This window comes from Cherax quadricarinatus, chromosome 24 (assembly GCF_038502225.1).
Source record: "Cherax quadricarinatus isolate ZL_2023a chromosome 24, ASM3850222v1, whole genome shotgun sequence".
NCBI classification, from domain to species: Eukaryota; Metazoa; Arthropoda; class Malacostraca; order Decapoda; family Parastacidae; genus Cherax; species Cherax quadricarinatus.
The window spans coordinates 20,601,819-20,628,858 of NC_091315.1; the positions used below are offsets into that span (position 1 = coordinate 20,601,819).

The 27,040-nt window shown below is 40.4% G+C and overlaps 1 protein-coding gene across 1 annotated transcript in view; it reads left to right on the top strand.

Moving 5' to 3' along the window:
• Positions 1-27,040, top strand: part of LOC138850976 (solute carrier family 22 member 15-like) — a 216,768-nt gene that overhangs the window by 160,831 nt on the left and 28,897 nt on the right. The window contains exon 5 of the mRNA XM_070088482.1: positions 3,982-4,166. Coding sequence (XP_069944583.1) covers positions 3,982-4,166 — 185 coding nt within the window. The remainder of the gene's footprint in view (positions 1-3,981; positions 4,167-27,040) is intronic.

Genomic DNA, 27,040 nt, shown 5'->3' on the forward strand with positions numbered 1-27,040 from the left:
TTAATTCTAACTATAGATTCACTACAAATCGTATGATTACAAGCATTGATCCTGATACCAACCTCTTATTTAATGACTTAAATGAATCAAACAGTTACTGTAATTACTACACAGCAGAACAATCAAAGGCACTTCTCAGAGCCAACAAAAACATAACTGTCTTTAACTACAATATCAGATCTTTAAGCAAGCATTACGATGACCTCATAGCATTCCTTGCATGCCAATATGTCCATCATTACACTAACTGAAACCTGGCTAAAGCCTGATACTACAGATGTCTATGCCATTCCTGGTTACACAGTCATACACAATTGTAGGACAGATCAACAAGGGGGTGGCATAGCTATATACTACTTAGACCAACTAGAATGTATCACTAATACTTGTGCAAGGGATGAACATGGGGAATATATAATAGCTAAATTCAAATCCAAATACCTACAAAAACCTCTCAGATTGATAAATATCTACAGAGTTCCACAGTCAAATATTAGCCAATTTAGTCAAAACCTAGGAAGTATGATAACTGATGCACGCATGAACAAAGATCACTTACTACTCTCAGGTGACTTCAGTATAAATCTCCTGCAAGACCAGGACCCACACGTTACTGAATTCACAAACACAATGAGTAACTGCATGTTGCTACCAACAGTAACAAAACCTACAAGAGTTACGGAGACCAGTGTTTCCCTACTTGGCCACATCTGGACCAACACCATATCCCCTTTAAAATCAGGCATAATTACAGATAATACCACAGACCACTACCCTACTTTCCTCATAACAACTCTTGGTAAATTACCCCATGACACTACTAAAGTCACCTTCAGACTTCACAATGAGGCAGCCATTAATAACTTCACAACAGCAGTAACAAACATTGACTGGCACACTGAGCTAGAAATCTATGCAGATATTGACGAATGTTTTAATAATTTTCTAAAAAAGACCCAATACCTCTATAACAAGCACTGCCCTAAAAAAACTAAACAGATGACAGCTAAGAGACTGAACAGTCCCTGGCTAACACCCAGCATTCTCAAATCCATAAATACAAAACACCTATATGAAAAACAGTACAGAATGGGTCACATAACCAGAGACCAAACAAAATGTTACTCGTCAATGCTAACCAGCCTGATAAGAAGGGCAAAAAAATTGTATTATGAGAACAGATTATCCAACTTACGAGGTGATATAAAAAAGACCTGGAAAACCCTATCAGAAATTCTGGGAACAAAAAAGATATCACGAAATACCGAAATAAAATTAGCAAAATCAGATGAACCCCAACTCCCACCAACAGAAACAGCAAACAGACTCAATGATTTCTTCTCCACTATAGGACAAAACCTTGCCAATAAAATCCCAAGCTCAGATACCCCACCAAATGACTACCTCACCGGCAACTACCCGAACACACTGTTCCCAGCTCCGACTAACCCATACGAAGTCTCCCTTATTATCAACGCACTAAAAAACAAGCTAGGAGATTTAAATACCTTACCACCCTTTATATACAAAAAAGTTTGACAAGTGCTATCACCAATCATTGCAACACTCTTTAACAAATCCATTGAATCCTCCACCTTCCCTACAGTTCTCAAAATAGCAAGGGTCACCCTGATCCATAAAGGAGGAGACCAAACAGAGTTGAATAACTATAGGCCAATATCCAACTTACACCCTCTCTCAAAAATCTTTGAAAAATTAATTCATAAACGAATCTACTCCTACCTCATCTCCCAAAACATACTCAACCCCTGCCAATTTGGATTCAGGCCTAATAAAAATACTAATGATGCTATTATACACATGCTAAAACATATATACACTGCACTAGAGAAAAAAGAAGTCCCACTGGGGATCTTCATTGACTTAGGTAAAGCTTTTGATACAGTTGACCATGACTTGCTCCACATAAAATTGTCACACTATGGTATAAGAGGGCACTCCCTCAACTACCTCAAGTCATACCTCAGCAACAGAAGCCAATATGTGTACGCAAATGGGGCAAGCTCTTCCGCACAACCAATTACAGTTGGTGTCCCACAGGGAAGTGTCCTTGGCCCTCTTGTCTTTCTCCTATACATAAATGACCTACCAAATGCTTCGCAATTACTCAAACCCACACTATTTGCAGATGACACTACATACGTCTTCTCTCACCCGAGCCCAGTCACGCTAGCCAATATTGTAAATACCGAATTACAGAAAATATCTACCTGGATGAGGCCTAACAAACTTATACTAAACATTGACAAAACCTACTTCATTCAGTTTGGTAACAGAGCTACAGATGTCCCTCTTAACATAATGATAAACGGATCACCTATCACAAAGCTAACAGAGGGAAAATTCTTAGGAATCCACCTTGATAATAGACTCAAATTTCATACACATATACAACAATTTTCTAAGAAAATTTCCAAGACTGTAGGCATACTATCGAAGATACGGTACTATGCTCCACAGTCAGCCCTCCTGGCCCTATATCACTCTCTTATTTACCCCTATCTCACATATGGAATTTGTGCATGGGGCTCAACAACAATTAACCATCTCAGACCACTAATTACCCAACAAAAGGCTGCAGTTAGAATGATAACAAATTCTCACTACAGGCAGCACACTCCACCAATATTCAAAACACTCAACCTACTCACCATGCAAAACATCCATACTTATTATTGCACCTATTACATACATAGAACACTTAACTCTGATATTAATCCTCCCCTCAAACATCTCCTTGCCAACCTCAACAGAACACATGACCATAACACAAGGCACAGATCACTCTTTGATGTTCCTCGTGTCCATCTCACGCTATGCAAAAACTCAATGCACATAAAAGGCCCTAAAATCTGGAATTCATTACCTGTAAATATAAAAGAAACACTACCTGTTTATAAATTCAAGTCTCTTCTCAAAGATCACTTACTCACCCAAAACCAAATAAATACTGAATAACTGAACCTTATAAATTGTATATCTTAAATGTTTCTCACAATTATATCACATAAATGTTAAACCTAAAACCCAATCTAACAGAATACTCCATTTGACTGAATGTACAGCAATGCATGCAACCATATGACCTGTCTTTGTAATACTCATTTGTGCTTTATAGTTATCTGTTTACAATAATGTCTTATCACTGATTTCTTCATTGCTTAGTTAATCTTAAGTTAATTTTAAGCCAGCACGTAATGCTATGCATATAAGTGGCTTTTGCATGCTGCTCTTACCTGTATTTTTTTGTACCTCTGTATGTATGCTCAAATTACTAAATAAATAAATAAATAAATAATAATCCATTAAAGGTCTTCACTGAACTTTTGTTTATTCTTGACATTAATATATTGAATATTTACTTCAAACATTTATCTGCATGTTTTATATAAATTAAGCAGTCATGAGTTATATAAATTTGGTGAGCTTTAGTTAAGAATAATGTTGTCTGGTGGACATGACTTCCTGTTGCTTAGGAAGATAGGTGGAGGCTAAGGGTAGCAACAGTTATGTCTTGGCAGCTTAAGTGGGCAACTCTTGTGGCCTGGTGAACAGACTGAGAAAATCTTCAGAGGGAGCTCCTTAATTTTGAGCATTACTTCATTTTTTTTTTATTGAGTACAATACAATCCTTGTTTGCACTCTATGACTCGTTTTTGGTTGCACTTTTTCAGTGGTGTTCAGACAGTCTCATTCAGTTCAATTACAGTCTAATTGGCAGTCTACTGTACTGTGTTTCACATGTCCTGCTTGGCTTCTCAGGTGGTAACTAAGATCCTTCTGAGAAATTTGTTTCATAGTGTATATAATATTAAAAGTACGTTTCATTATTTAAAATATTCATGGTATTTGTCAGTATATAGCAAAAATTAAAATAGTAATCATTTTAATTTAATGTAAAGAAAAAGTTTATTATAATAACAGCTCTTATGATTTACTTTACTTTCTTTTACCTTTCAGAATACAACAAAAAGTATTTGCTGATACTTGTTCTTCTTGGCAAGTGCTTCATTACATGTGCGTTTGCCATTATATATATATTTACCTCAGAGATGTTCCCAACTAGTGTCCGTAGCACCATTGTTGGTCTTTGTTCTACGTTTGCCCGAATTGGTGCAATGTTGGCTCCTTTCTCCAATGACTTGGTAAGTTGTGTCCCAACATTGAAGGCAAGTTTCAGTGTTCAGATTCACTTCCAGCTTTTCACTCATTCTAATGGATCTCATATATTTTTATCTCTAGCATGAAATTTCCAACTCAATATATTATCTTCATTTAACAGTAACTACAAATAGGAGTATTAAAATAGGTGAAGATAATGCCTGTGCAACTTTCTTGTAGAAAAAAGGGGGTATTCTGCACTACTGGTTCATTTTTTAATAATTGATGCAGTAGTACAGTGGACCCTCACCTAACGATATTAATTGGTACCCGAGAATGAATATCATTAGGCGAGTTTTTTAGTGTTAGCCGATGCAAAATGTTAGCGTTAAAATGTATCGTTAGGCAAATTTAACGTTATGCGATGCGTTCGTTAGGCAAGGGTCCACTGTACTTCCAAGGCTGTGGTGCTAATCAAGTAAGAACAGTTTGGTTAATTATCAGTCAGATAGCTACAGATGGGATATTTCCAGGATTGGTTCCTAATTTTTTTAACACACTGGCTGTATATCACCAAAGTACGGTGACCCAGAAAAGAAGCACTTTCATCATCATTCACTTTATCACTATCTTGCCAGAAGTGTGCAGATACTGCAATTCAGATGACCCTCCAAGGTACTGATGTCCTCACCCCTCCTTCAGAGTGCAGGTACTGTACTTTCCACCTCCAGGACTCAGTTCTGTCTATCTAATTTCCCTGAATCCCTTCATAAAATGTTACCTTGCTCACACTCCAGCAGCTCGTCAAGTTCCAAATTACATTTGCCTCCACTCCTGTTTCACACACACACACACACACACACACACACACACACACACACACACACACACACACACACACACACACACACACACACACACACACACACACACACACACACATGCACGCACGCACGCACGCACGCACGCCCACCTGCCCGAGATCTGGTGGACAAACCAGGGAGAAAAGACTGGGAGTTAGAGCTCCAAAAAAGGGAGGAAGAGTGGGGAAGGAAGATAGAAGAGCTTGGCAAGATAATGGAGGAGAGGATAGCTGAAAAGTGCAGGAAGTGAGAGCTACAAGTCTTAGCAGCAGAAGCTAGGATACAGTGCTTAGAAGAGAAACTAAAAAACCTAAAACAGATTAAAGAGACAAATGATAATTCAGATGTGACATCAGGAAATTCTATGCCAGGCACAGAGAAGGGGATGGTAAGAAACAAAGGAGATATGCCATACGCGAAGGCCCTATCAGACCCACGTGGGACCTGGAAAAAGACAAGGAGCACACTAAGATCAAATGACAGGTCTGAAGACAATGAAGGTATGTTATATGCAGAGACTAACAGCCAACTGCAGTAGCAAGGAACAGCTGATCATGAAAGACAGTTCACTGAGCATAGAAGTTTCAGAAAGGACAGGGATTGAAGGCAAGAACATTTCAATGGAAGGAACTAAAACACCTCAGAAGATGCAAATGGAGACTCAGTGGGAGGAGGAAAGGGAGAGGTCAGTTTTTGTCTACTTGCTCCAAGAAGCCAAAGGGGACAACTTTGAAGAAATAAAACAGGAGGAGGAAAAAATGATTGAAGGCATCATGAAAACAATAGGTGAGGGCGATATGACCCAGGTGACAAATTTTCGGAGAATTGGGTGGTTTGCGAGTGGAAGGAAAAGGCCTGTCAAAGTAATTTTCAAGGAAGAATCAGCTCAAACCAGGATCCTGCAAGAGAAAGCACGAATGAGGGACAAACCGGGGTACCAGAGAGTATACCTCGATCGCGACAGAACACAAGATGAAAGGACTACACTGAAAGAGAGGGTACAGAGATGCAAGGAGGAAAGAGAGGCAATGATGAAGATGAGCAGAACCCAGACACAGGAGGAAGGGCAAACACACCCCGCAGAAACTCCCGCAGAAGGACTCCAACCACGACAATCCCAATGCAACTGAGCAATCTAAACAAGAACCCACACACTGTTTCCTCTGCCACCAACACCCACATCACAAACCTCACCCCAACAGCTGCCCCCTATGGGCATTCTGACCCCACCCCCCTCATCACAAACCCCACCCACACCACAGCCCCCCATAGGCCCCCATCAAGGCTCTCACTCCCCCAACCCCAATATTCTCTCAGGACCACAGTGATAGAAAAGAAGCTGAAGGTTTGGTACAGAAAAGAAGCTGAAGGTTTGGTACACAAATGCGGACGGAATAACGAATAAATATGAGTAGTGGCACGAAAGAATCAGCGAGAAATCCTCAGACATCATAGCAGTCACAGAAACGAAACTCGCTGAGACAATAATAGATGCAATCTTCCCACCAGGATATCAGATCCTGAGGAAAGATAGAAGGAGTTGAGGGGGAGGAATTGCACTGCTCATAAAAAAACCGATGGGGATTTGAGGAAATGGAAGGCATGGACATGATTGGAGAAAGGGACTAAATAGTAGGTACAATTCAGTCTGGAGAACATAAAGGAGTCATAGGAGTGATGTATAACCCACCACAGAACTGCAGGAGGCCAAGAGAGGAGTACGAAGAAAATATCAGAGCTATGGTGGACACACTGGCTGAGGTGGCAAGAAGAACTCACTTGAGCAGAGCAAAGTTACTGGTAATGGGCGATTGCAACCACAGGGAGATCGACTGGGAAAACCTGGAGTCACATGGGGGTCCTGAAACATGGTGAGCCAAGATGATGGATGTGGTACTTGAAAACCTCATGTATCAACATATCAGGGACACTACCAGAGAGAGAGGGGAGGATAAGCCAGCAAGACTGGATCTTGTGTTCACCCTGAGCAGTTCAGACATTGAGGACATCAGTTACAAGAGCCCCCTTGGAGCTAGCGATCATGTGGTTCTGAGTTTTGATTATATAGTAGAGCTACAAGTGGAGAAGGTAATAGGAATTGAATGGGAAAAGCCAAACTATAAAAGGGGGGACTACACAGGTATGAGGAATTTCCTGCAGGAGGTTCAGTGGGACAGAGAACTGGTAGGAAAATCAGTGAACGAGATGATGGAATATGTAACAACAAAGTGCAAGGAGGCAGAGGAAAGGTTTGTTCCCAAAGGAAACAGAAATAATAGGAAGACCAAAACGAGTCCTTGGTTTACCCGAAGGTGTAGGGAGGTAAAAACTAAGTGCACCAGAGAATGGAAAAGGTACAGGAGGCAAAGGACCCAGGAAAATAAGGAGACTAGTAGAAGAGCCAGAAACGAGTATGCACAGATAAGGAGGGAGGCCCAGCGACAGTACGAGAACGACATAGCATCGAAAGTCAAGTCTGACACGAAACTGCTGTATAGCCACATTAGGAGGAAGACAACAGTCAAAGACCAGGTGATAAGGCCGAGGAAAGAAGGTGAGGAACTCACAAGAAACGATCAAGAAGTATGTGAGGAGCTCAATATGAGATTTAAGGAAGCATTTACAGTGGAGACAGGAAGGCCTCTGGGGGGACAGAACAGAGGCGGACACCTGCAAGGAATATACCAACAAGTGTTGGATGACATACATACAAATGAGGAGGAGGTGAAGAAGCTGCTAAGGGACATCGATACCTCAAAGGCAATGGGACCGGACAACATGTCCCCGTGGGTCCTTAGAGAGGGAGCGGATATGCTGTGTGTGCCACTTACCACAATCTTCAACACATCCCTGGAAACTGGGCAACTACCTGAGGTATGGAAGACGGCAAATGTAGTTCCCATTTTTAAAAAAGGAGACAGAAAAGTATTCACTAAACTATAGACCTGTCACTGACGTGTATAATATGCAAAGTTATGGAGAAGATTATCAGGAGGAGAGTGATGGAGCACCTGGAATGGAACAAGAGTATAAACGCCAACCAGCACAGATTCATGGAAGGCAAATCCTGTGTCACAAACCTTCTGGAGTTTTATGATAAAGTAACAGAAGTAAGACACAAGAGAGAGGGATGGGTTGATTGCATCTTCTTGGACTGCAAGAAGGCCTTTGATGCAGTTCCTCACAAGAGATTAGTGCAGAAGCTAGAGGATCAGGCGCATATAACAGGAAGGGCACTGCAGTGGATCAGAGAATACCTGACAGGGAGGCAACAACGAGTCTTGGTACATGATGAGGTATCACAGTGGGCACCTGTGATGAGTGGGGTCCCACAGGGGTCGGTCCTAGGACCAGTGCTATTTTTGGTATATGTGAATGACATGATGGAAGTGTCCCTGTTCGCAGATGATGTGAAGTTAATGAGGAGAATTAAATCAGATGAGGATGAGGCAGGACTTCAAAGAGACCTGGACAGACTGGACACCTGGTCCAGCAACTGGCTTCTCGAATTTAACCCCACCAAATGCAAAGCCAAGAAGATCGGGGAAGGGCACAGAAAACTGCAGACGGAGTATAGGCTAGGTGGCCAAAGACTGCAAACCTCACTCATGGAGAAAGATCTTGGGGTCAGTATAACACCGAGCAGAGCATGTCTCCGGAAGCACACATCAACCAGATAACTGCTGCAGCATATGGGCACCTGGCAAACCTGAGAACAGCGTTCCGATACCTTAATAAGGAATCGTTCAAGACACTGTACACCGTGTACGTCAGGCCCATACTGGAGTATGCAGCACCTGTTTGGAACCCGCACTTGATCAAGCACGTCAAGAAATTAGAGAAAGTGCAAAGGTTTGCAACAAGGTTAGTTCCAGAGCTAAGGGGAATGTCCTATGAAGAAAGGTTAAGGGAAATCGGCCTGACGACACTGGAGGACAGGAGGGTCAGGGGAGACATGATAACGACATATAAAATACTGCACGGAATAGACAAGGTGGACAAAAACAGGATGTTCCAGGGAGGGGACACAGAAACAAGAGGTCACAATTGGAAGATGAAGACTCAGATGAGTCAAAGGGATGTTAGGAAGTATTTCTTCAGTCATAGAGTTGTCAGGCAATGGAATAGCCTAGAAAGTGACGTAGTGGAGGCGAGAACCATACATAGTTTTAAGACGAGGTTTGATAAAGCTCATGGAGCAGGGAGAGAGAGGACCCAGTAGCAGCCGGTGAAGAGCTGGGGCCAGGAGCTATGACTCGACCCCTGCAACCACAAATAGGTGAGCGTGCACACACACACACACACACACACACACACACACACACACACACACACACACACACACACACACACACACACACACACACACAATCACACAATCACACAATCACACAATCACACAATCACACACACGCACACACACACACGCACACACACACACGCACACACACACACACACACACACACACACACACACACACACACAATCACACACACACACACAATCTCACACACACACACACACACACACAATCACACACACACACACACACACACACAATCACACACACACACACAGTGTCACTGACATGTATAGTATGCAAAATCATGGAGAAGATTATCAGGAGAAGAGTGGTGGAACACCTAGAAAGGAATGATCTCATCAACAGCAGCCAACATGGTTTCAGGGACGGGAAATCCTGTGTCACAAACCTACTGGAGTTCTATGACATGGTGACAGCAGTAAGACAAGAGAGAGAGGGGTGGGTGGATTGCATTTTCTTGGACTGCAAGAAGGTGTTTGACACAGTTCCACACAAGAGATTGGTGCAAAAACTGGAGGACCAAGCAGGGATAACAGGGAAGGCACTACAATGGATCAGGCAATACTTGTCAGGAAGACAGCAGCGAGTCATGGTACGTGGCGAGGTGTCAGAGTGGGCACCTGTGACCAGCGGGGTCCCGCAGGGGTCAGTCCTAGGACCAGTGCTGTTTCTGGTATTTGTGAACGACATGACGGAAGGAATAGACTCTGAGGTGTCCCTGTTTGCAGATGACGTGAAGTTGATGAGAAGAATTCACTCGATCGAAGACCAGGCAGAACTACAAAGGGATCTGGACAGGCTGCAGACCTGGTCCAGCAATTGGCTCCTGGAGTTCAATCCCACCAAGTGCAAAGTCATGAAGATTGGGGAAGGGCAAAGAAGGCTGCAGACGGAGTACAGTCTAGGGGGTCAGAGACTACAAACCTCACTCAAGGAAAAAGATCTTGGGGTGAGTATAACACCAGGCACATCTCCTGAAGCGCACATCAACCAAATAACTGCTGCAGCATATGGGCGCCTAGCAAACCTCAGAACAGCATTCCGCCATCTTAATAAGGAATCATTCAGGACCCTGTACACGGTGTATGTTAGGCCCATATTGGAGTATGCGGCACCAGTTTGGAACCCACACCTAGCCAAGCACGTGAAGAAACTAGAGAAAGTGCAAAGGTTTGCAACAAGACTAGTCCCAGAGCTAAGAGGTATGTCCTACGAGGAGAGGTTAAGGGAAATCAACCTGACGACACTGGAGGACAGGAGAGATAGGGGGGACATGATAACGACATACAAAATACTGAGAGGAATTGACAAGGTGGACAAAGACAGGATGTTCCAGAGATTGGACACAGTAACAAGGGGACACAGTTGGAAGCTGAAGACACAGATGAATCACAGGGATGTTAGGAAGTATTTCTTCAGCCACAGAGTAGTCAGTAAGTGGAATAGTTTGGGAAGTGATGTAGTGGAGGCAGGATCCATACATAGCTTTAAGCAGAGGTATGATAAAGCTCACGGCTCAGGGAGAGTGACCTAGTAGCGATCAGTGAAGAGGCGGGGCCAGGAGCTCGGACTCGACCCCCGCAACCTCAACTAGGTGAGTACAACTAGGTGAGTACACACACACACACACACACACACACACACACACACACACACACACACACACACACACAGACACACACACACACACACACACACACACACACACACACACACACACACACACACACACACACACACACACACACACACACACACACACACACACACACACACAAGGTGTTGACAAGGTGGACAAAGACAGGATGTTCCAGAGATTGGACACAGTAACAAGGGGACACAGTTGGAAGCTGAAGACACAGATGAATCACAGGGATGTTAGGAAGTATTTCTTCAGCCACAGAGTAGTCAGTAAGTGGAATAGTTTGGGAAGCGATGTAGTGGAGGCAGGATCCATACATAGCTTTAAGCAGAGGTATGATAAAGCTCACGGCTCAGGGAGAGTGACCTAGTAGCGATCAGTGAAGAGGCGGGGCCAGGAGCTCGGACTCGACCCCCGCAACCTCAACTAGGTGAGTACAACTAGGGGAGTACACACACACACACACACACACACACACACACACACACACACACACACACACACACACACACACACACACACACACACACACACACACACACACACACACACACTCTCTCTCTCTCTCTCTCTCTCTCTCTCTCTCTCTCTCTCTCTCTCTCTCTCTCTCTCTCTCTCACTCACTCACTCACTCACTCACTCACTCACTCACTCACTCACTCTCCTTCCTTCCTTCCTTCCTTCCTTCCTTCCTTGCTGGATGTCAGACGAATTCATTAAGGTTATTCACATATTAGTAGTTGGCCCTGGGGGATGAGGGGGGGGGGCTTTGCTCTGATAATTTTTTTTTTTTACCCTGGAATTTACTTTTGATGAGTTATTTTCAAGAATCTTTCTACACTCTGATTTGGGAGAGTTTTTTAATGTTCTTTTTGGTATCAACATTGCTGCAGGCTCCGTCTTTTTCCTGCACTGTTGCAGTTTTCTTACGTGCTAGAAGCATAAACCTGTGCCAGTGAACGTATAAAGTACATTTCTACAGCACTGGAAAATCATCTGGCACAAAACACCAACCTTATGCCAGTAATAAGGGAAAAAGTTGTCCAGACTCCAAGGGGAGACAAGTGTGCCATGTGCAGATAAATAAATAACATAATAATTTTTATTGGAGAGGACAGAAAACTGCCATGAAAATAGAGTGTAATACATAGTGCAATATTGTAAAAGATAGTGGTACAGTAGTGTATAGATAAAATACCTCAATAAACGTGGTGAAATTAAGAGGGAAGTTTTTTGCCTAGTGGTTTGAATTGGTGTTATAAACCACTTGCAAACAGTTGCCAGCAATTGCAAGATTCTGCTACACAAGTCAGTATGTTTAAAAATGTCCTACATTTTGCTAAATTACCCCATGTATAATCAGTGATACCATGGAATACAATTTTTTGGAAATACAAAAATCTAGGATTTTAACAGTGAGATATTACAGGGTCACCAGTGGAACTTGTGGAAATAAGAGGAGTAGAGTTACAAAACTGTAATATTGTAAAGTTGGCAGATATGGAAATATAACTTTCTACTCCAGTCGCTTATACCTTAGCTAATCGGTGATACTATTAAAAAATTAGTGTTGTGGAGTTAGGAACAAAGTGAGGAAAATTAAAATACAGTGATACAGGAAGGACCATCTCAGGCCGTTCATCATCAGTAGGAGCTACCAGTAGTCACCGGTTTCTCCAGCATGCAAGTTATACTTTGTGTATCAAACTGAACACCTGTTACTCTGTTAAATAATATTCCAGTAGTTTGTTAAAAAATATTCCAGTAGTCTTTTCACGAGCTAGTCCAAAATAACTGACCGGATTCATTCAAAAATAAGTGATCCACTGACTGGATTCGTCCAAAAATAAGTGAACCAATGACCAGATTCAAAAGCTGATGGAGTTTTTAGGCACCCTCATCAAACACCCAAACAGTTACTGTTAGCAGTGGTAAGATTATTTCATACACATACACACACACACATACAAATAGATACATGTACAGATAGACAGATTTACACTTTAACCCGTAAACGGTCCAAACGTATATATACATTTTTTCAACATTTGAAAGTATGTAAAAAAAGTAGATAATTTTTTTTGTTTTTTACATTTGAAAATCTGTAAAAAAACTTTGATCTACTTTTTTTTTGTTACATTTGAAAATATGTAAAAAAAAAACGTAGATCTACTTTTGTAGCACTACATATGTGAACATAGATCTGCTTGGACCGTTTACAGGTTAAGGAGGTTATTAGTAGAATGTACTATATAACAACCAAAAAAATCACATTATGAAACTCTGTGTAGTCTGCAATCTCAGCAACAAACAGGCTTCTGCATGGATTATGTGTACCTTCTGTGGGAAATGGGTCCATGCATCTTGTGCAGATATTCAGGAGTCATCTACAAGAGATGTTAAACCAGGGAAGTGTTTTTGGGTATGCCCAAATGAGAACCAACTGTGGAAAAAATCACATTGGTATTAACCCTTTGACTGTTTCAACCGTATACGTATATACAGTGGACCCCCGCATAACGATCACCTCCGAATGCGACCAATTATGTAAGTGTATTTATGTAAGTGCGTTTGTACGTGTATGTTTGGGGGTCTGAAATGGACTAATCTACTTCACAATATTCCTTATGGGAACAAATTCGGTCAGTACTGGCACCTGAACATACTTCTGGAGTGAAAAAATATCGTTAACCGGGGGTCCACTGTACGTCTTAAAAGCCAGTGTTTCGGACGTCTATATACTTGATAATTCTAGTGGCTTCAAATCAAGCAGGAGAATGCTGGTGGGCCCACATGTGGGAGAATGGGTCTGTGTGGTCAGTGTACACTGCATAAAAAAAATCCTGCAGCACGCAGTGCATAATGAGGAAAAAAAAAAAAACGACTGTTTTTGGATTAACACGCTGACTTTGAGGTGTAGTTTCGTATAGTATTTATGGATGTAGTCTGGTTTAATGGTCTCATTTGATATAATGGAAAACATATTACAGAAATAGTGGTGATTTTGATTAGTGTCACGACAAAAACGACCCTGAAATTGAGCTCAAAGTAGCAGAAATGTTCAATTTTTACCAATGCTCAAGAGTAAACTGATTGCACCACACATCCAATACACTTCAGCTGGGAAGTCTTATATTCTTTCACTAGTGCACTGATATTATTTATAACATTTTTACAATAATACAGTAGTCTGCATAACAGTAAATCTTCTATTTTTTTGTGTGAATAAAAATCAAACTAGAAAGCAAGAGTAATATAAGAGGGGCCTAGAGATGTGACTAATGAATAGAGGATATGTTATTTTAGTGCCAAGAATGTCTGCATTGTTTATTCTGGACCCTATTTTGAAACTGGCATTTTTTAATTTGTGTAAAATTGGCCAAATTGCCAAATTCTGACCTCTTTATTGGGTAGTTAAAATTGGTAAATGGGCAGTTTCTTGTACTCAGTTGATAGAAAAAAATGGAGTTCTAAATAAATTGCTATGAGTTTGGTTGACTGGAACAATGGAATTGGCTGAAAATAGGGCTTAAATTCGGCGAAATCACCTATGCATATACATACTGCCGACATCGCTAGCTTTGCAGGAGCGTAATTCCATAATTTTTCAATCAAATTTTTAACTTTTGATGTCATTAGCATCAGGAAAAGATTCTCTGTCATTTCATAAGAAATTTTTTTTTTTAAATATTTTGCGACAGAATGACAGTTTTAGAAAGGGGCTTGCGACAGTCAAAGGGCTAAAAGACAAAAACATCAAAATGGCCTTCATAGAAAACCTGACAGCATTCTATAACAGATGGGAAAATAAAAGGACTGGGCCATATGGTGCTATCACCCCTGGTGCAGATGCTGTCCTGGTAGACAGTACCTGTAAGAATACAGAAATTAAAGTTGGTGGCCCAGAGGGAGACCGGAGCTCTAGTGGGGAAACAGGTGTAGATAAGGATATGCAAAACTCGAAGTTACAAACTAGCAATACCACTGGAGATAGTAAACAAGGGGATGCCCCAAGGAATAGTGAAGATAAAATACCAGAAAATACTGGTGAAGACACCATTGTTAGTGCAAGTGCTGAAGATAGTAAGGAGAAAGAAAAACACGCACCAGTAGGGAATGCAGCCACAAAAAAGAAAGGCAAACAGCAATTAGACCTGTGCAAATTCTATGCCTTATGTATCTGCAGGCATGGAATATCTGGAAAAACAGATGGGATGTGCAACTTTGACCACCCCAGAAAATGCTATGCCCATATGACAACAGGAAAATGTAACCTTCCTTCCTGTAAGACAATGCTGTAACATATTGTCAGGCACACCACTTAAAGGGAACAAGAACATACAGAACATCCAGACCATGAGAAAACCTGGGTAGCCAAAACCACTCCAGAGAGATTTTTTAGCACCAGGAAGAAGAAAAAAAAGTTGGCAGGAAATGACAGAAATCATACACCAACTCTGATACAGTAGAACCTCAGTTTTTGTATGCCCTAATCTGTATGTAAAACTATAGTTAGTCTCTATAAAATGTATTTTTTGTTAATATTTTTGGGTGTCTCGAACGGATTAATTGGATTTACGTTATTTCTTATGGGAAATATTGACAAAAAATACATTTTATAGAGAATAACTATAGTTTTACATACGGACCAGGGCATATGAAAACTGAGGTTCCACTGTAATTTCTGGAACAGAATGACAGTCAGTGGCCTCCATTCCAAAATAATAGATATTAGTGCCAGGACAAAAAAAAAAAAAAAAATACCATCAATACGACGACATTCATCTTTGCGAATATACAGGGCCTAAAGCCAGCAACGAACAACAAAATATGTTTCATCTGTGGACTGCTTACAGAGTCAAACGCAATGTTCATGGTTTTCACAGAAACCTACATAAGAACATAAGAAAGAAGGAACACTGCAGCAGGCCTACTGACCCATGCGAAGCAGGTCCATGTCCCCCCCCCTCCGGATTAGCCCAATGACCCACCTAATCAGGTCACTTCCACTTAAGGAAGGAGCACCGCATCAGACCTTGTAGCACAAGCTAGTCAGGTCCAACTCACACCCACCCACACCCACTCATGTATTTATCTAACTATTTTTAAAGCTACACAACATTTTAGCCTCAATAACTGTACTCAGGAGTTTGTTCCACTCATCCACAACTCTATTACCAAACCAGTGCTTTCCTATATCCTTCCTGAATCTGAATTTTTCTAAATTGAAACCATTGCTGCGAGTCCTGTCGTGGAGGGAAATTTTCAGCACTCTATTTAAATCCCCTTTATTTATTCCTGTTTTCCATTTATACACCTCGAGCATATCCTCCCCTAATTCTACGCCTTTCAAGAGAGTGCAAATTCAGGGCCCTCAGTCTATCCTCATAGGGAAGATTCCTGATACATGGTATCATCTTTGTCATCCTCCTCTGTATGTTTTCCAGTGCATTTATATCCATTCTGTAATATGGTGACCAGAAATGCACAGCATAATCCAAATGAGGCCTAACCAAGGTTATATAGAATTGAAGAACCTGAGGACTTCTGTTATTTATACTTCTGGATATGAAGCCAAGGATTCTGTTAGCTTTATTGCGAACACTAATGCACTGTTGCCTTGGTTTTGGATTACTGCTAACCAGAACTCCTAAATCCTTTTCGCAATCAGTAGTATTAAGATCTGCATTATTTACTTTATATGTGGCATGGTTATTTTCCTGTCCAACATTTAGAACTTTGCATTTGTCTATATTAAACTGCATCTGCCATATCTCTGATCATTGCATCAGTCTATTTAAATCATCCTGAAGTGCTCTATGGTTCTCATTAGAGTGAATTGAGCGGCCTATTTTGGTGTCATCAGCAAATTTACTTATGTTGCTATTTATTCCCTCATCTATGTCATTTATGTAAATTGTGAACAACAAAGGGCCCAACACTGACCCCTGCGGAACACCGCTTGTGACGTGCCCCCATTCTGATTTTTCCCCGTTTGTGCAAACTCTCTGCTGCCTATTTGTCAGCCATGCCTCTACCCAGGAAAAAATTTCTTCTCCTATTCCGTGTGCCTTAAGTTTCCTCAATAGCCTCTGATGTGGAACTCTATCGAAAGCCTTAATGAAGTCCATATACACAATATCATATTCATTACCATGATCTGTCTCCTCAAACACCTTAGTGAAAGGATCACTTTGACAATGAAATATAGATCTCGGGTTGTAACCTATACAGATGCAATAGAGTTAACAGGCAAAGCGGGAGGGGGAGTTGGCATGTACATCACAGAGTCACTGATATGCTGGGACCTACTAAATGCCTCAAATGATGTTGATGTTTTGGCAATAAAGATCAAAAACTAAAACCTGGTCATTGTGGTTGTATACAAGCCTCCAGATGCAATTTCCCAACAATTCCAAGAACAGCTTTTGAAAATAAACCACTGTCAGGAAAATCTTTCAACTCCTGCCCCGAACATCTTGCTCCTGGGGGATTTCAACCTAAGGCACCTAAAATGGAGGAATGTAGCAAATAATGCTGTAGCAGAAATAACCCCAGGAGGCAGCTCAGATGAAAACTCACACACACTTACATATATGCTGCTATGTATGATAATCTATTAAACTATTTGTGTATACCTGAATAAACTTACACACACAAGCTTTTAAATCTCTGCACCAAACTCACCTTAAACCAACAAATAATAGAGCCAACAAGATTGGAGAATACACTGGACCTCATCTTCACTAACAATGATCTGATAGGAAATATTAGCATATCAAAAACAATATACTCAGATCACAGCATACTAGAGGTTCAGACATGTATGCACAGGGCCTCAGATCAACAAAATGTGATCATTCACAAGGAAACCTTTACCAAATTCAACTTCAGTAACAAAAACATAAGGTGGGACCAAGTCAACCAGGTCCTAAATGATATAAGCTGGGAAGATATTCTAAGCAACATGGATCCAAACCTTTCTTTTCTTTCAACGCACCAGCTGTATCCCACTGAGGTGGGGTGGCCCAAAAGGACAAATGAAAGTTTCTCCTTTTAAATTTAGTAATATATACAGGAGAAGGGGTTACTAGCCCCTTGCTCCCGGCATTTTAGTCGCCTCTTACAACACGCATGGCTTACAGAGGAAGAATTCTGTTCCACTTCCCCATGGAAAGGATCCAAACCTATGTCTAGAAAAACTTAACTCTGTGGCACTCGAGGTATGCTCAAGGCATATTCCTTTAAGGAAAAGAAAAGATGTAAACTAGAAAGAGAAAGGCGCTCCCTATATGGGCAAAGGCGAAGAATAACAGAGCGGCTAAAAGAGGCCAATACAGTGGACCCCCGCATAACGATGGTATCACATAGCGATTAATCCGCATACCGCTTGTTTTAATCGCAAAAATTTTGCCTCACATACCGCTTAAAAACCCGCTCACTGATTTTCGTCCGAGACGTGTCCAATGTGCGGCCTGAGCCACACTCACATGTTCCGCCGGTGGCATTGTTTACCAGCCAGCCTCCGCGGTAACATCCAAGCGTACAATCGGAATATTTCGTATTATTACAGTGTTTTCGGTGCTTTTTCTGGAAAATAAGTGACCATGGGCCCCAAGAAAGCTTCTAGTGCCAACCCTACAGCAATAAGGGTGAGAATTACAATAGAGATGAAGAAAAAGATCATTGATAAGTATGAAAGTGGAGTGCGTGTCTCCGAGCTGGCCAGGTTGTATAATAAACCCCAATCAACCATCGCTACTATTGGTGGTACAGCTGCTGCTGCTGCTGCACTGTCAGCTGCTGCTGCTGCTGCACTGTCAGCTGCTGCTGCTGCTGTAGCATCGTCTGCTGCTGCTGTAACATCGTCTGTTGCTGCTGTAGCATCGTCTGTTGCTGCTGTACCACCGTCAGCTGCTGCTGCTGCTGTAGCATCGTCTGCTGCTGCTGTAGCATCGTCTGTTGCTGCTGTACCACCGTCAGCTGCTGCTGCTGCTGTAGCATCGTCTGCTGCTGCTGTAGCATCGTCTGCTGCTGCTGTAGCATCGTCTGTTGCTGCTGTACCACCGTCAGCTGCTGCTGCTGCTGTAGCATCGTCTGCTGCTGCTGTAGCATCGTCTGCTGCTGCTGTAGCACCGTTGTTGGTGTGGCTTATTGAGAATACCAAGAAACAATTAACCCCAGAGGATTTGCCACCCAGGATAACCCAAAAAAGTCAGTGTCATCGAAGACTGTAACTTATTTCCATTGGGGTCCTTAATCTTGTCTCCCAGGATGCAACCCACACAAGTCGACTAACACCCAGGTGAACAGGGAAAAATGCCTGGAACTAGTGCTCATATTGGTGAATTTAAAGCCAGCAAAGGTTGGTTTGAGAGATTTAAGAATCGTAGTGGCATACACAGTGTGATAAGGCCTGTTCTGGAAGAAAATGCCAAACAGGACCTACAGTACTCAGGAGGAAAAGGCACTCCCAGGACACAGTGTCTCATCAGTCATTGCTGCATCTTCAATAAAGGTAAGTGTCATTTATTCTTCATTTAGTAGACTAGTACATGCACAATATATACTGTGCATGTACTACTCTACTATTGTGCATGTATCCTTCTCTTTGTGTGTGGGAAAATGTATATTTCATGTGGTAAAATTTTTTTTTTCATACTTTTGGGTGTCTTGCACGGATTAATTTGATTTCCATTATTTCTTATGGGGAAAATTCATTCGCATACCGATTATTTCGCATAACAATTACCCCTCTTGCACGGATTAAAATCGTTATGCGGGGGTCCACTGTATATCTGTAATATGAAGGGAGGCACTGGTCAGAGAAATAGCAAACATCAAACTTAAGCTAAAGGAATCTTACAAGAAATGTGAGAAGAACTAAAAGCCATAAATGAAATTGAAAGAAACCCAAAATATTTCTTTTCTTATGCTAAATCTAAGTCAAGAACAGCATCCAGAATTGGGCCCCTACTTAAACGAGATGGGTCCTACACAGATGACAGCAAGGAAATGAGTGAGCGACTTAAGTCCCAGTAAGACTGTTTTTAGCAAGCCGTTAACCAGACTGAGAGTCGACTAAATGAATTTTTTAATGAGCAAGACAGAATTTGGTAGATTCAAACCTATCTGATATTATCCTGACACCAAATGACTTCAAAAAGGTGATAAATGACATGCCCATGCACTCTGCTTCAGGCCAAGACTCATGGAACTCCATGTTTATCAAGAACTGCAAGAAACCCCTGTCATGTGCTTTTAATATCCTATGGAGAGGGAGCATGGACATGGGTCATCCCACAGCTGCTAGAAACAACAGACATAGCCCCACTCCACAAAGGGGGCAGTAAAGCAATAGCAAAGAACTACAGACCTATAGCACTAACATCCCATATCATAAAAATCTTTGAAAGGGTTCTAAGAAGCAAGTTTGCCACTCATTTAGATACCCATCAGTTACACAACCCAGGGCAACATGGGTTTAGAGCAGGCCGCTCCTGCCTGTCTCAACTACTGGACCACTATGACAAGGTCCTGGATGCTCTAGAAGACAAACAAAATGCAGATGTAGTATACACAGACTTTGCAAAAGCCTCTGACAATTGTGACCATGGTGTAATAGCACACAAAATGTGCGATAAAGGAATAACAGGAAAAGTTGGTAGATGGCTCTATAATTTCCTAACAAATAGAACTCAAAAAGTAGTAGTAAACAGAGTAAAGTCTGAGGCGGCTACTGTGAAATGCTCTGTTCCACAGGGCACAATACTTGCTCCCATCCTGTTCTTCATCCTCATATCTGACAGAGACAGGGATATAAGCCACAGCACCGTGTCTTCCTTTGCAGATGACACCCGAATTTGCATGACAGTGTCCTTCATTGAAGACACTGCAAGACTCCAGGTGGACATCAACCAAATCTTTAAATGGGGCGCAGAAAACAATATGAAGTTCAGTGATGAAAAATTTCAGTTAATCCAATATGGAAAATGTGAGGAAATTAAAACTGTATAGGAGTACATTTAAAACAAATTTCAACCAAGCAGTAGAGCTAAAAACTAATGTAAAAGACCTGGGAGTGATAATGTCAGAGGATCTCACTTTCAAAGACCACAACATTGTATCAATCGCATCTGCTAGAAGAATGACAGGATAGATAATGAGAACCTTCAAAACTAGGGATGCCAAGCCCATGATACTCTTCAGGTCGCTTGTTCTATCTAGGCTGGAATATTACAAAGAAACAAACAAACAAAGTTTATTTCTTTGCAAGATTACATTGAGATAATGATATTTCAATAATGGGGTACAGTGCAAAGAGAGCCATTATCACGCCTAGGCATTATGGGCAGACTTAATTTAATGGCTTACATACTACTAAATACTAAAGAGATTGATCATAGTTTGTTTAAGTTATACATCCTCTTTGTTTATAGCAGACAGTAGTTTTACTCTAATTACAATAGTTTCAATAATAAATATTGAAATTAAATTATGGAATATAACATTGTGAGTTGTTGAAAGTAGTTTACAGTATGAGAATGCTACAATTTCGTGTAAGGCAGTATTGTTTTGGGTAGGTATTTATACTACAAAGTAGGACTAATAATGTATGAACTTTGGGCATTTAGATTTGAAGTTTTCAGAATTGGATAATTTTATGGTATAGTTAAATATTAAGTATTGAGTATTGTTTTGGTATAGCTAAATATTGAGTATTGAGTATTTAGTTTAGGGTGAGTAGGTGGTTTTTGAGAAGAGCCTTAAGCTGGTGTTTAGGCCTGGTTACTTTAGTATTTACTGGTAATGAATTCCAAATTTTGGGGCCCTTTATGTGCATAGAGTTTTTACACAGTGAGATATGGACATGGGGTACATCAAAAAGATATCTGTGTCTTGTGTTGTGATCGTGTGTCCTATTAAGGTTGGAAAGGAGAAGTTTAAGTAGAAGGTTTATGTTCGAGTGTAGTGTTCTATGTATGTAGTAGGCACATGAATAAGTATGGATGTTCTTAACAGTTAGCAGTTTTAGACTTTTGAATATTGGTGGAGTATGCTGTCGGGAGTGGGAATTTGTTATCATTCTGACTGCAGCCTTTTGCTGGGTTATTAGTGGTCTTAGGTGATTTAATGTTGTTGATCCCCATGCACAAATTCCATATGTGAGATAAGGGTAGATGAGTGAATGATACAGTGCAAGGAGAGCTGATTGTGGAACATAGTATACCATATCTTTGATAGTATGCCTACTGTCTTAGTGATTTTCTTGGCAATTTGTTGTGTATGTCTGGAATTTGAGGCTACTGTCAAGGTGGATTCCCAGGAATTTTCTCTCTGTGAGTCTTGTAATGGGTGATCCATTTAGCATTATGTTAAGTGGAACATTTGCAGCTCTGTTTCCAAACTGAATGAAATAGGTTTTGTCATTATTGAGGGTAAGCTTATTTGTCATCATCCAGGTAGATATTTTCTGCAATTAAGCATTAACAGTGTTAGCCAGTATGACTGGATTTGGGTGAGAGAAGACATATGTTGTGTCATCTGCAAATAATATGGGTTTGAGTAGCTGTTGTGCATTCAGTAGGTCATTGATGTAAATGATAAAGAGGAGTGGGCCAAGGACCCTTCCTTGTGGGACACTGACTGTGATTGGTTGAATGGAAGAGTTTACTCCATTTGTGTACACATATTGGCTTCTGTTGCTAAGGTATGACTTTAGGTAGTTGAGGGAGTGCCCTCTTATACCATAGTGTGTTTATTGAATGTGCAGCAAATCATGGTCAACTGTATCAAAAGCTTTACGTAAATCAATGAAGATTCCCACCGGGACTTCTTTCTTCTTTAGAGTGGTTTATATTAGTTCTAGCATGTGTATAATAGCATCGTTTGTGCTTTTATTAGTCCTGAATCCAAACTGACAGGGGTTTAATATGTTGTGTGAGAATAGTTAGGAATAGATCTATCTATGAATTAATTTTTCAAAGATTTTAGAGAGGAGAGGTAGGTTAGATATTGGTCTATAGTTATTCAAGTCAGTTTGATCACCTCCTTTGTGGATCGGGGTGACCCTTGCTATTTTGAGAATTGCTGGGAAGGTGGAGGATTCGATGGATTTGTTAAAGAGTGTTGCAATAATTGGTGACAGTACTCGAGATGCTTTTTTGTACATAAAAGTTGGTAAGTTATTTATGTCTGACTTTGTAGTTATTGTTGGCTCTGAGTAATGTCCTTGCTTGGTCTGCTGTAAAATAATTACAGTTGCTGTTTGATTCGTGTAAGTCATTTAATAAAAGGTTGAGAGCAGGATCAATGCTTGTAATTATAAGAATGTGAGTGACTCTACAACTAGACTTTTGAATAGTGTTATGTTAAACTTAATAATTATGATACCAAACTAATTTATCTTACTAGATAATGGATTGTTACAAGTCATTTTTAAAAAAATACAGTGATACAGTTTACTCTTAATATGGTACAGATTTGATGATTTAATATTGAACAGTTATAGCTTTTGAGTTTGACCGAAGTTGTAAATTTAGTATTTGCAACTCTAATTTCATAGTCACGTTTAGCCTTCTAATCCCCTTTTTTACTTCTCTTTTATGCTGAATATATTGGTCAGTAAGGTTAACCTCTCCTCTTTTGATATGCCTATAAATTCCCCTCTTCTCTCCCAATAGATGCTTTAGCCTCCTGTTAACCCACTTGGGATCGTTATTATTATTATTTGTCTCTGGGGAATGTATATACTCTGTGCACGTTGTACATTATTAAGAAAAAAGTCATAAACACAGATCCCTTCATAATCGTAAGTATGATCATCGTCAATAAAATCATTAGCTAGGTTACCCCAATCGAGATTAGACAGGTGTTCCCTACTTCCATTAAAATTGGCAGAACGAAAATCAGGGACTTTTACCGTATTATCGTTATTCTTGTATTCCCAGTTAATGCTAAAAGTGATGGATTTGTGACCACTTGCGCGAAGCTCTTCAGCGATCTCCAGATTATTTACAAGTGTTTCCTTCTTTGACAAGATTAGGTCAAGCAAATTATTACCCCTGGTAGGCTCTGTTACACACTTCTTCAGAAAACAGTCCTGAATCACTTTCATAAAGTCACTGGACTCCAGATTACTGGTCAAAGAAGTGCAGTCAATTTGACTAAAGTTAAAATCCCCTACTATCACTACGTTATTGAGTCTAGAAGTCCTAACAATTTCGTCCCAAAGAAGTCTCCCTCTATTGTGATCCAAGCCTGGAGGTCAGTATATTACACCTAGAATTAGGTTTTCTTGACCTTCTACAAACTCTACCCAAACAGATTCTGTTATTAGTCCATCTGTTTTTATACCTGTTTTTATGCAACAATTTATATTTTCTCTTACATATAATGTAACTCCTCCCCCCTTCCCATTATATCTATCTACACGGAACAGCTTAAACCCTTGAATGTTACACTCAGCAATCATATCCAGATTCTTTAAATCATACCATGTTTCAGTTATTACAGTGGCATCAAAGTTCCCAGCACACGCTATCAAACGTAATTTATTAATCTTATTTCTTGCACTTCGACTGTTAGCATAAAATACAGTCATGTGTTTTTTCTTCTGCACGTTTTTCCTATTCACCTTTGCTTTTATATAATTTCTGTAATTATCATTACCCAGCATTACTCCATGACTGTTATTATTAACCCTTTCAGGGTCCAAGGCCAAAATCGGAAGTGGTGCCCCAGTGTCCAAGAAATTTTGAAAAAACAAAAAATTTTTTTTTCTTGCAGAATTAAAGATAATATTTTTGTGAAGGTATAAAACAAAACAAAAAAATTCTGATCAGTACTTACCGGGATACAGCGGCGGGAAGTTGACCCAAAATGACCGGATGGCAGCAACATCAGTGACTTCCGCAAAATCGCATTTTTTTATTTTACGTTTTTTATAGTTTTTCCTTTCTTTTCTATTTTTTTCTTTTTCTAATAACATTTATGGCCTGTGAGACCAATATCATGTATATTGTATACGTGTACACTCATTGTATTCAACAAAATAACTGCACTAATTTGTTTATCATTACATTGCTTACAAAACTTGTTTACAAGTTTATTGTAAACAAAATGATGAAAATATTAGTGCAATTATTTTATTTATTTATTTATTTATTTGAACATGATACAGAGTAGTACAAATGAATACAGTTAAGTGCAACATGCCAAAGCCACTTGTATGCAGAGCATTATGGGCAGGCTTAAAATTAGCTTAAGATTAACTAAGCAGTGATATATTCAGTGGTAAAGCATTATTGTAAACAGATAACAATTAAGCACAAATGAGTATTACAAAGACAGGTCATATGGTCATTTACTGTATTGCTGTGCATTCAGTAGAATGGAGTATTCTGTTGGGTAATGTAATTAAAAAATAACAAAGTTTGATTGGGTATCAGGTTAAACATTTATGAGATACAATTATGAGAAACATTTATGAGATACAATTTTTGAGATACAATTATTCAGTATTTATTTGGTTGTGGGCGAGTAAGTGATTTTTGAGAAGAGACTTGAATTTATAAACAGACAGTGTTTCTTTTATATTTACAGGTAATGAATTCCAGATTTTAGGGCCTTTTATATGCATTGAGTTTTTGCATAGTGTGGGATAGACACGAGGAACATCAAAGAGTGATCTGTGCCTTGTGTTATGGTCATGTGTTCTGTTGAGGTTGGTAAGGAGATGTTTGAGGGGAGGGTTTATATCCGAGTTAAGTGTTCTATGTATGTAATAGGTGCAGTAATAAGTATGGATGTTTTGTATGTTGAGTAGGTTTAGGGTTTTGAATATTAGTGGAGTGTGCTGCCTGTAGTGGGAATTTGATATTCTGACTGCAGCCTTTTGTTGAGTAATTAGTGGTCTCAGATGGTTAATTGTTGTTGAGCCCCATGCACAAATTCCATAGGTGAGATAGGGGTAAATAAGTGAGTGATATAGGGCCAGAAGGGCTGACTGTCGAACATAGTACCATATCTTCGATAGTACGCCTACGGTCTTGGAAATTTTCTTGGAAATTTGCTGTATATGTGTTTGAAATTTGAGTCTATTATCAAGGTGGATTCCTAGGAATTTTCCCTCTGTGAGTTTTGTGATAGGTGATCTGTTTATCATTATGTTAAGAGGGACATTTGTAGCTCTGTTACCAAACTGAATGAAGTAGGTTTTGTCAATGTTTAGAGTAAGTTTGTTAGTCCTCATCCAGGTAGATATTTTCTGTAATTCGGTATTTACAGTACAGTGGACCCCCGCATAACGATATTAGTCCGTTCCTGAGAGCTCATTGTTATGCGAAATTATCGTTATGCTAATGAATTTTCCCCATAAGAAATAATGGAAATCAAATTAATCCGTGCAGGACACCCCAGAGTATGAAAAAAAAATTTTTTACCACGAAATATTAATTTTAATACACACAAACTGAAAAAGACATGCACAGTTACATGACACTTACCTGTATTGAAGATCTGGTGATGATTGATGGGATGGGAGGAGGAGAGAGTCTTAGTGTTTAGAAGGGGAATCCCCTTCCATTAAGACTTGAGGTGTCAAGTCCTTTTCTGGGGCTACTTCCCTTCTTCTTTTAATGCCACTAGGACCAGCTTCAGAGTCACTGGACTTCTGTCGCACAACTTATCTGTCCATAGTGGCCTGTACCTCTCGTTCCTTTATGACTTTCCTAAAGTGTTTCACAACAGTGTCAGTGTAATAGTCACCAGCATGGCTTGCAATAGCTGTGTTAGGGTGATTGTCACCAAAAAAGGTTTGCACTTTAAGCCACATTCCACACATTTCCTTAATCTTTGAAGTAGGCAACTTCTTCAATTTCTCTCTCCCCTCCTCTGAAGCAGTTTCCTCAGGTCTGGCCTCTTGCTGTTGAAGTTGATCTAGCAGCTCATCAGTGGTTAGTTCTTCATTGTCCTCCTCCACCAACTCTTCCACATCATCCCCACTAACCTCCAACCCCAAGGACTTTTCCAATGCCACAATGGATTCCTCAACTGGCATAGGATTCCCAAGGTTAGCCTCAAACCCT